The sequence below is a fragment of the Podarcis muralis genome, chromosome 13, assembly GCF_964188315.1.
Source record: "Podarcis muralis chromosome 13, rPodMur119.hap1.1, whole genome shotgun sequence".
Taxonomy (NCBI): Eukaryota; Metazoa; Chordata; class Lepidosauria; order Squamata; family Lacertidae; genus Podarcis; species Podarcis muralis.
In genome coordinates, this window is record NC_135667.1 from 40,951,755 (window position 1) to 40,962,833 (window position 11,079).

At 47.2% G+C, this 11,079-nt stretch overlaps 1 protein-coding gene across 1 annotated transcript; it reads right to left on the reverse strand.

Annotated features, from left to right (window-relative positions):
• Nucleotides 1-445: 445 nt before the first annotated feature.
• Nucleotides 446-6,467, reverse strand: CDK5R1 (cyclin dependent kinase 5 regulatory subunit 1). The gene is made up of 2 exons (XM_028702745.2): nucleotides 6,199-6,467; nucleotides 446-5,158 (listed from the first exon to the last, which is right to left on the reverse strand). Exon 2 carries the CDS (start codon nucleotides 5,010-5,012, stop codon nucleotides 4,095-4,097), a length of 918 nt encoding a protein of 305 aa, XP_028558578.2. The 5' UTR covers nucleotides 5,013-5,158; nucleotides 6,199-6,467; the 3' UTR covers nucleotides 446-4,094.
• Between the last annotated feature and the right edge of the window lie 4,612 nt (nucleotides 6,468-11,079).

Here is an 11,079-nt window from a genome sequence, read left to right on the forward strand (position 1 = left end):
AGAGTCGTCCATGACTGGACCTAATGGTCAGGGGTCCCTTTACCTTTCAGGTAAGGGGACACAGGTTTGTAGTCTTAAGTGATTCTAAGTGTTTACTATTGGTGAATCAGATCAAGGTCTACCTAGGCCAGCATCTTTTGTAAAAATCCTAGCCACCATCTGTCATGATGTTGTTGTCCAGCGAACTTCGTTCTGCCTACTCATTTTCTGCAGGCTATTGCTTCCGTGGCAACCAGGCGAGAACCCGTGAACCATACTGACTTAACCTTGATTTAAGAGCCTCTTGCGTTAAACCGCCTCTCAACAAGGCAAATCCAATTAAATTCCGATGGCTCTGTTATTTACAATTGTCTTCATTGTCTATCATCACCTCCTGCCATCATACAACAGCATATGTTTTTTAATATATATATATATATAAAATAAAGCTCTGAAAACCATCATGTAATGGATGGTCAGTGCATTTTATTTTTAATCAGCACAGTACAAAAATAAATAAAAATAAGGGGGGGCGTTAAGTTACAGGCACACACAGCTCTGTGACAGTCTTGTCATATTTATAAACCTCACATACTTACAAACTCACTATAATACACATACATACAAAAAGGACAATTTATAAATTAATTTAAGTAATAATAAGCAATAATCATAATAATAATACCAATTTTGGTCAACAAATATCTACAGAAGAGATTGCACACTAAAAAAAACAAAACCCCAAAAACCTTAACATACACATACATGTAGAATTTAGCAGGTTTTCTGTTTTTTTTTTTCTCCTCTTCTCCCCTCCCCAACCCACCCCACACATAAAATGTACAGGTATGCAGAATTTCAAGTGAAAAAAATGGCACATTTTTTTCTTTCAGGTTTTTTTTTTCCTTTTGAAAAAGAAAGAAGAAGTAACAACGGTTTAGAACACAGCTGAACTCTTAAGAACTGTGTACAGTTAAGATTAGAAAAGGTCTAGAAGTCTCGAGATGAAAATATATCGATTTGAATGACCTAAGGGTAGGAGGGCCTGTTTAGACAGCGGTGGGGAGGAAGGGGGGGTGGTGTGCTTGAAATTTGTGCACAGCGATTTATTTTGCTTCTTTGTTTTTACAATCAGCTGTTCTAAGGTTTTGCCTTTTGTCAAAAGATGCTTTTGGCATGCAAAAACGTCACCGGAAAGCAATGGTGAAAGAACAAAAGAAAGACCTTTTTCCCTCCCACCCATACCCCTTTGTATTTATTAGCATAGATTTTGTTCTAAAAAGTATTCGCTTTGTATAGCAGCACGTTAAAACCCCATTCATTGCTCTTATGTACTCAAGTATATCAGTTGATCTTTTGTTTGCTGTTACAAAAATCCCAATAAATACAGTGGATCCAGGACTCCCAAAAAGAACAAGACAGGTTTTCGCACCAAGGGATGCACATACGGCTGTTAGCTCCCTCTGCAATGCAACCCATGGTTTGCTTACTTTGGAGTAAGCCTCGCTTTGTTCACTGGGGCTTTCTCCCAGGTAAGCATGCATAGGACTGCAGCCGCAACCTTCCAGAACCACGTTGATTAAAGAACTATAATTTCCCTTTTATATTGAAAAGAAAAGAAGGAAAGCATAGGGAGAAGGGGGGGGGTGTGTGTTTAGGAGAATTACTTATCCAGAGACAGGCTTGAATTTAGTCTTCAAGGTGTTCCAGGTGCCAGCGAAGAAGCTGAGCAAGGAACGCCCAAGTTGATGATGAGGGGGGACTGAAATGAAATATGTGCCATCCATTTTAGAGCAGCAAAAATGGTCATGCAATGGAGATCTGTACACCCCCCGATTCCCCATTCACTGCGAAGGACCCAAAGCCCTCCCTCGCGACTCTAAGGCTCTCCTTCCCGCTATGAACCCAAAACATACGCTTAACAGTCAGTGTCTCGCTTCTGAATGGCTCAGATTTCGGCCTAGCTTTTGGAGGCGATGGCAGGACCTGCTTAGCAAACCCAGCAGCCGTTTCATATTCACAAAATCTCAGCTCCTGTCTACCTCAAAGCCTCTCAGCTCAGACCTTTTTTTTTTCCTTTTGAAATTTCACAGCTTTTTTTTTCCTGTTCCTCTTACATTATTATTATTTTTTAATTTAAATAGTGCTCTGCTGCTTTGAAGTTAATTGCAAGCTACCCTATTCAACAACCGTTAAGTACAAGACAAGCCTTCCTTCTGCCAGAATGCCAGCATCCATAACACCAGGATCAGAGATGGAGCCCAGAACGCTTTGAACTTGGCCTTTTGTCCAATAGCTACCTCAACACCCGACAGTGTTTGAGCGTCTTTGTCCTCTCTGTTGTCCCACGGGAACTTAAATACAGAGAAGATGACCTCCATTGTAAAGGAAGTTCACATCTTCAGCAGAATCCTAGACCCGGGACTATTGGCATTTAATTCGGCATGTCATTAACTGAGCAAAATTCAGTGTATATTTCGGTGTTGCTTCACTCCCTCCCTCCCTCCCCAACCACCCCCACCCCCACCCCCTGCTCTTCTCTATATACATCTACCATCCCTGAAGCTTGCTGATCAGAAAGATTTTTTAACCTCTTCCTTTTTGAGAACCAGAGGGCTAAGCAAAATAAATTAAATTCCTAAGCACCGGAATAATTTTTTTTTTAGAGGTCTACATCAAATGTTTCAGTGCCAGAAATGTGGGGGGAAGGGATACTGAAAAAATATTAGGAGCTAGCATGCTTTTTTTTAGAGACTAAAAAAGCAATATAAATCTCAGAATATACTAAATGTGTGTCTATTCTGTATATGCTTCAGTTTTATATTCCCAAGCTTCTTTAGTCACAATCTGTTCCTGAAATTGTAGTGTTTGCTATGGATCTCTTTATTATTACATAGTCATCATTCTTCCCCCGCTTGGTACGTTCCCTCCCCCCCCACCCCTCATAAAATATTAAGATGGTTGGCTGGCTAAATAAATGCCAAGGAATTTTCCATTTCAGGATGGGGAGGGAGGAATCTGTAACAAAGAATATCAGCTGTATATCGGGGTTTCAGCACCGAATCATCTGGACAACAAAGCGACTGGCACCAGCCTTACATTTTCCTGAAAGGTTTATCTTGAAAAGGGACCATTATCCCAGCTGCTCAGAAGGCCTCAACAGAATCATAATCACTCTGATCTGAAGCAGCCAGTTTATATACTGTGCAATAAAAAATAAAACTCAAAATGTATCAAACGTCCACCTAAATAACTTGCCAGCAAAATTAATACTAGGTGAGTGCCCATTCCATCTCAACCACCCATTCCATATTGGCTACCTTGACTTTTTTCCCCCCTTGGGTACTGTCACAGGAAATGACCCCCCAAATCTCACCTTTGCCCTTTGGCACGGATGTAAACCAAAGGGGCTGCCTCCCCCAGGGAAAGGCGGCGAGAGGGGAGACATGCCAAAGGGCCTGCAATATGCCTGCCTTTTCCTTCCCCACTTCTGCTAGGGTGTAGCCACGTGTTTCCATGCAATAAGGGTCCCTTTCCGGAGGCCAATACTGTTTTGGTGTCATTTCGCTCAGGCGAGTGCGCAAGATGGTGGAAAGAAAAAGAGGAGGCGGACCCCGTCCTTTGATCCCTTTTCCAGAACGCCAGGCTCTGCAACATGCGCTGGGTTGGCTCCTGCTTTCGTCTGGAGGACAGTAAATGCTGTTTCGCCACCTCCACAATCCGCGGCGAGGAATTAAGAAGTACAAGACGGATCTCCCCTCCCCGGCTGAGGATCTCTGAGGCAAAAGCCAAGAGGCGAAGGGATGCCGTGGTCTTGCCAGCATTGCGCTTGGCTCCAAGCCCCACCTGCTCGCCCCCTCCTTGTTGACATTGAGGGCGAGAGGAAGCCACAGAAAACCAGGCAGGCAAGGCCCGACGTCACCATTTCTCCTTCCCTTAATGTGTCTGTTTTTTGGATCCCAAAAAGCCAAGCCGAAGAACGGAGGCTCAAGTGTCCTCTCTCAGCCTTGCCCATGCCCACCTTTTGTGTCCCGGTTTGTTTCGAAAACAAAAACAACATAAAAAGAAGGAAAAAATGTTCCCCCCTCATCCCAGTGGCAAGGGAGCCCGAAAGCTCACCGGTCCAGGCCGATGAGCAGCCTGTTCTTCTCTTCCTGGCTGCTCTCGTTCTTCAGGTCGGCAAAGACCTGAGTGAAATAGTGCGGGTCGGCGTTGATCTGCAACATTTTGGGACTCATGAGGTTAATAATGGACAGGCAGCGATCCCAAAAGGCCTCCTTGCAGCTCTCCACCAGGAAGGGCTTGAGAGGGTAGGAGATCTCGTTGCCCATGTAGGAATAGGAGAGATAGAGGCAGGTGAGCAAGACGGCTTGGAGTTCATGGTCCGTGGCCACTTCGGAAGAGATGACGTCCCGGCAAAGCATGTACAGGAACACCACGTTGGCCGGGGTGATGAAGCCTTGGTCTTGCCAGCCTTGGAGGAGCAGGGACCGGTCAACGCTCCGAAGCCACAGGACCGGGTCGGTGGGCGATAGGTGCTTCAGGCGGTAGCATCGCCGGCAGAGGAACTCGCCCAGGCACCGAAGCAGCTCGCTGGTCGAAGCTTGGACAATGACCCTCTTGGGGGTGCCGGTCGAGTTGGTGTTGGGATGGGGGGTCTTCTTGACGGAGGACAGGTTGCTCTTGGAGGTGGAAATCTGGTTGTTGGGCGCCGGCGGCTGGGCGCCCTGGTTCTGGGCGAAAGTGGAGAGGTTGGCACAGGAGAGGGACTTCTTCAGGTTCTCGTTGTTGAGGTGCGTGACATTGTTCTGGTAGCTGCTGTTGGGCTGGACCTTCTTGGAGTTCTTCTTCTTGGCCGACACGGCCACGATCCGCTTCCAAGGCAGCACCGAGATGATGGAGTGACGCTTGAGACTCTTGTCTTTGGCGTTCTTGCTGTTCTGCACGGCCGTGTAATGGCCCACCGTGGACGAGCCATCCTCAAAGAGGGTCGCCTTCCGGTAACTGGGGGAAAGGGACAAGACGGTACCCATGGCGCAAGTAGCAGAGGAGGGAGGGAGGCGAACGGAACAGGGGGCCTGGGCGTCAGCCTGCCACCTTTGGTGTTGCTGGCTGGGCACGGGCAGCGGTCTCTGCTTCAAGCACCCCTATGCCGCAGCCTTACAGATTCAGTTCAGACCTGCCAAAGGAAAAATGGTTCAGATAAGCAACAGCGGAGCAAGCACACAGAATCTCACCCCCCCACACCCTTTCCCTGAGGGTGCAGAAGCCCCTTCTCACCCCCTCCCTTTCCTGTCCCCATCCATCCTTTTCTGGCATTATTTTCTGGCTTCCACTGCTTCCCTCTCTTTTTCTTCCCTCCCCTCCCAAATCTTTAAGGCCACCTCAGATACACATTGGCTGCTGGGTCTCTCCCTCCCCCTTTTTTTATTTTTACCGACATGGCCTGACACCCTGCCCTACTCCAGCAGACCCGAAGCCTGTGTACGACCCCCTGCGCAAGCTCTGCACACACAGCAATGTGCTAAACCCTGTGCGTTCCCTAGAGGTAGCCGTATTATCCCATTGCAGCAAAAAAGCAAAACAAAAGCCTCTGGCCGGTGTGTTGGATGGAGATCACGGCAGCACCTCCGGTGGGCCAGAGCAGAGCCCGTTTGGTCAGCAGCATGATGTCAGAGGTGCACATGCCACTCCAAAGCAACAGACCTTGCCCACTCCTGGGGAAGCTCTGCCTGAGCACATTATACGGGCATCAGTCATGCATTTCATATAATTACAGACGCGCAAGTTGCTGCGTCGCGAATGCTGACCCTCTGCAAAGCAGCTGCCGAGTGGGAAACGGATGTGCCTTGCATGTGCCGTTGAGCTGATGCGTGTGTGTGTGTGTGTGGTTTATTCTCATTTTATCCTGACCCACCCTGGCATCTTCAGAGAAACGGTGCTATACAAATGCAATTTAAAACGACAACAAACCATACACCCTGCCTCCCCATCTTTCCCGAAAACACATTTCCTCCTGCCAATGTTTTCCTCCGACCCACCCTGGCGTGTACACACACACACACACACACACACACACACACACACACACACACGGGACTCGCTGCCTCCGCCCCCCCCCCCATGTTTTTTGCTGCATCCCCTTCAAAGGGAGGGGGGAGAAGGGATGCTCGCCATGGCGCCCTGCATCCCAACCTCCCCCTTCCCGGTGGTACCCACCGCAGTGCGCGCTCCCTCGGTCGACGGCGCGTCTTCTGTCCAAGGTCCTGCAGGGCCGGCTTGGCTCGGGGGGGCGGCGGCGGCAGCGGCGGAGAAAGGTGGCGCTGCGGGGGGGTCTCCGTCCAGCCTCCCCCTCCCCCGGCTCCGAGGCGCTTCGGATCAGTCGTGCGCGGGCATGGAGAGCTTCGGCTGGCGCGGAGAGAGGGGGGGCGCGCGGATGGCGCGACGGCAGGCAGCACCCCTGGGTGGGGGGGCACCCCCTTCCCACCACCCACCCACCACCCTTCCCTCCCTCCCTCCCTGCCCGCAAGGGCGGCGGCGCGGGGCGTCCGGACCGCCTGGCGCTGCTCCGCCACTCCCGGCCCCGGCTCTCGGCTGTTGCGCGCCCGGCTGGCTCGGCGCGTCCTGCTCGACTCCGGCCGAGACGCCGCTCGCCGCCCGGCTCCGCCTCCGCCCCCGCCCCGGCCGCGCCTCCCCGCCTCTCCCGCCGCAGCCGCAGCGCCGCCTGCCAAGCGGGGCGCCCTCCGCCGGGCGCTAGCGGGAAGGCGGCGGAACCCCGGGCGAGAGCGCCTCTGAGCGCGTGCAGAGGGAAGAAGGCGCAGGGGCTGGCGCCGCGGACGAGGGGTTTCAGAGGTGGCCATTGTTTCCTTTCATATATATCTGAAAGGAAACAATACATATGGTTTTTGGAATTAAAGTTTCACAATCACATATCCAACACACATAACAGAAACGAGATCCCAAAGAATCTCCTCCCCTTTGTGGGTCCTATTGTTAGTCATTTCCTCCTGCATCTTTTATAATAACGCAAATCTTTTACGTCTCCGTTATATCCAAAATTTACCATTAAACTACAGGTGTTTAGTTTCTATCGTTGTCTGTTATTATTATTCTGCATTTTAAATTGCATTTTAACCTGTATTTTAAATTGGTTTTTTTTCTCTTTTCCCCCCTATTATGATTTTATTGCAGAAGACAAAAGTCAGAGATTGATGTGCATTATAATGACTTTTGTCTTCTGTGTTTCTGGGGTTTTTCCTCTTGTTATTCTGTCTCTCACAGCTGCACTAAACCTACCTTTGAAATTATGGAGTGGTCATTTCTTCGTCAGAGGGTAAATGGGCAAATTTAGCAGGGGATCAAATACTTTCCGCCCTCACTGTAGATAAATAGGTACCACTCCGACGGGAAGGTAAATGGCATTTCTGTGCGCTGCTCTGGTTCGCCAGAAGCAGCTTAGTCATGATGGCCACATGACCTGGAAGCTGTCTGTGGACAAACGCCGGCTCCCTTGGCCAATAAAGCAAGATGAGCGCCGCAACCCCAGAGTCGGTCACGACTGGGCCTAATGGTCAGGGGTCCCTTTAACTTTTAAGTCACAGCAGTGCTTGGCAGGAGTTTCAGAGCAAGGCCAAGAGGTGGAAAGAAGGTGAGGCTTGGAGCTCCTGGAAGATGCAGCCCCCTCAGCAGGGCTGGTGTACGAGCCGGCCGCCAGACCACTCTCCAATTCTGAATGTGGAGCTGGTGTTGATGGTCCTATTTTGTCCTTGGCCTCAGACAGAAAAATGCCTGACCTGTCGCCACACACAGGTCAGTCACATACACACCATCCATTCAAAGCACTCTCTTTTTTTCTTTTCTTTTTTATTAATTTTCACAATAAGCAAAATCGTTACTTTAAAGAAAAATAAAAGAACATAAAATGAAACATTTAAAACAGGCACCCCCAAACTCTGCCCTCCAGATGTTTTGGGACTACAATTCCCATCATCCCTGACCACTGGTCCTGTTAGCTAGGGATGGTGGGAGTTGTAGTCCCAAAACAGCTGGAGGGCTGAGTCTGGGGATGGCTGATTTAGAACAACTGTATACATATTTAATATTAAATCCGCTTTATGGGATTACTTCCCTCCCCTCCCCTGGTTCCTTTGTATTATCTTCATTTATGCATGTCAATAAAGTCTTTATCTCTAATTACCTCCAAATTTAAACATTATCCATAACATTGCAAGTGTTTTTTTTTAAATCCTGCTTTTTTAAAATTCACTTCCTTACAATGCTTTTGTAAATGTGCAGTGAACATATCTCATTCTTTTTTATATTTGTTATCGTCTTGATTTCTAAGTTTCCCTGTTAGTTTAGCCATTTCCGCATATTCCATTAACTTAATTTGCCAATCTTCCATAGTGGGGACACTTTCTTCTTTCCAGTGTTGGGCTAGCAATATTCGAGCGGCCGTTGTTGCATACATAAACACAAAGCACTCTCGTGCCTCGTGGGGAACCCTGGGAAATGTTGATTGCCCAGGGCGCTTGGAATTGTAGCTCAGTGACATCCGTGCCCTGGGCAAACTACAGTTCCCATGATTCTTTGGTGGAAGCCATAGCTGCAAATCTGGACTTGAGCAGAGACTCCCTCCCTTAATCTGCAGGATTAAGACATTCCTGCCTAAGAAGGCCTCCGGCCTTTAGAGACTGTTCCCATAATTCTACACAATCCCTCTCTGGTTTTGAACTCCGAAAACAATACAGAAAACAGCACCGGCTTTCATCATATTTTTGATGGAGTTGCTTCAAAAGTGCTTCCGCCGCTGGCTTCTGTTGTCGGCTCTTTCAGTAATAAATAATTTTGCTATTTTTGTAAACTGGATCAGGGAGAAAAGACGGGGTTTAAATTAATCAAACCAAACACATAATAATAATAATCTTGTCCTGTGTTGGATGCAGAAATGGCCATAAAATGCTTTACTTTGCAAAGTGTGAGGCATTACAGAAGAGTAAACTGATGAATCCCAGTTGTGAGTCACGACCCAGTCCAAGCCCAGAGGTCACACCAGCAGCTGACAGTTACCACTCAGTGGATTTGTAACTGGCTGACTGACCGAACCCAAAGGGTGCTCATCAATGGTTCCTCTTCATCCTGGAGAAGAGTGACTAGTGGGGTGCCACAGGGTTCTGTCTTGGGCCCGGTCTTATTCAACATCTTTATCAACGACTTGGATGATGGACTCAAGGGCATCCTGATCCAATTTGCAGATGACACCAAACTGGGAGGGGTGGCTAACACCCCAGAGGACAGGATCACACTTCAAAACGACCTTGACAGATTAGAGAACTGGGCCAAAACAAACAAGATGAACTTTAACAGGGAGAAATGTAAAGTATTGCACTTGGGCAAAAAAAATGAGAGGCACAAATACAAGATGGGTGACACCTGGCTTGAGAGCAGTACATGTGAAAAGGATCTAGGAGTCTTGGTTGACCACAAACTTGACATGAGCCAACAGTGTGACGCGGCAGCTAAAAAAGCCAATGCAATTCTGGGCTGCATCAATAGGAGTATAGCATCTAGATCAAGGGAAGTAATAGTGCCACTGTATTCTGCTCTGGTCAGACCTCACCTGGAGTACTGTGTCCAGTTCTGGGCACTACAGTTCAAGAAGGACACTGACAAACTGGAACGTGTCCAGAGGAGGGCAACCAAAATGGTCAAAGGCCTGGAAACGATGCCTTATGAGGAACGGCTAAGGGAGCTGGGCATGTTTAGCCTGGAGAAGAGGAGGTTAAGGGGTGATATGATAGCCATGTTCAAATATATAAAAGGATGTCATATAGAGGAGGGAGAAAATTGTTTTCTGCTGCTCCAGAGAAGCGGACACGGAGCAATGGATCCAAACTACAAGAAAGAAGATTCCACCTAAACATTAGGAGGAACTTCCTGACAGTAAGAGCTGTTCGACAGTGGAATTTGCTGCCAAGGAGTGTGGTGGAGTCTCCGTCTTTGGAGGTCTTTAAGCAGAGGCTTGACAACCATATGTCAGGAGTGCTCTGATGGTGTTTCCTGCTTGGCAGGGGGTTGGACTCGATGGCCCTTGTGGTCTCTTCCAACTCTATGATTCTATGAGAGCTTTTAAATTTTATTTTATTTTATTTTAGAGAGAGAGAGAGAGAGAGAGAGAGAGAGAGAGAGAGAGAGAGAGAGAGATGGGTGGAGGAGAGCAAGAAACAGAGGCCAGGAGATATGAAAATGATATGTCGTTGGTATCTAACACCAAGTAAACTGGCAAAAATATATAAATCTAAATCAAATAAGTGTTGGAAATGTAAAGAGAAAGAAGGTTCCTTTTATCATATGTGGTGGTTTTGTAGTAGGGTTTAAGCTTACTGGGAAATGATATATAATGGTGAAAAGGATGTTTAAAATAACCTTCTTTTAAAAAAGCACAGAAGCTTTTCTTTTAGGAATTATACAGACTGAACAACCTAAATTGTATAGAAATTTATTTATGTAGCAAGAATGCTACTTGCCCCAAAATGGAAAGAAGCCGAAGTCCCAGCAAAGGAAGAATGGATAGGAAAACATGCAGAAATGGCGAAATTTACTGGAATAATAAGAAACCAAGACAACAAACTTTTTATAAAAGAGTGGAAATGGTTTATTGAATATTTACAGATAAAAACATTGGCAGGATTATTGTAATAACCATAAGAGCATATATTTAAAGCAGATGAGCAAATTAAATTAATTTGGATACGCAGAAAATATTTAAAAAATAAATTTAAGGAACTGCAGAAAGAGGCGGAAGGAAGTCAAGTTTTGAAATGTTAAAATGATTGCAAAATTAATGAAATGTATAAACCTGAAAAGTATAAATATTTTTTTTTAAAAAAAGAAAGAAAGCGGGGGGGGGGGGGCAGAGAGACAGAAACCAAAGTTATTGGGTGGAGTTTATTAGAAACAGGAGAGAGCAGTGAAGGCTGGCCTATCTGACCACCAACCAGTCCAGAGGAGCTTCCCCTCCTTCGCCTCAGGGTTGCCCTTGTAGAATTCAGCAAGGAGGATGGGGACAAAACAACTGCATAATTGGCTTGGCCTGTCCTG

What these genes read in the sequence shown, in the direction of transcription:
- CDK5R1 (XM_028702745.2), bottom strand. Translation starts at nt 5,012, where the DNA reads ATGGGTACCGTCTTGTCCCTTTCCCCCAGTTACCGGAAGGCGACCCTC.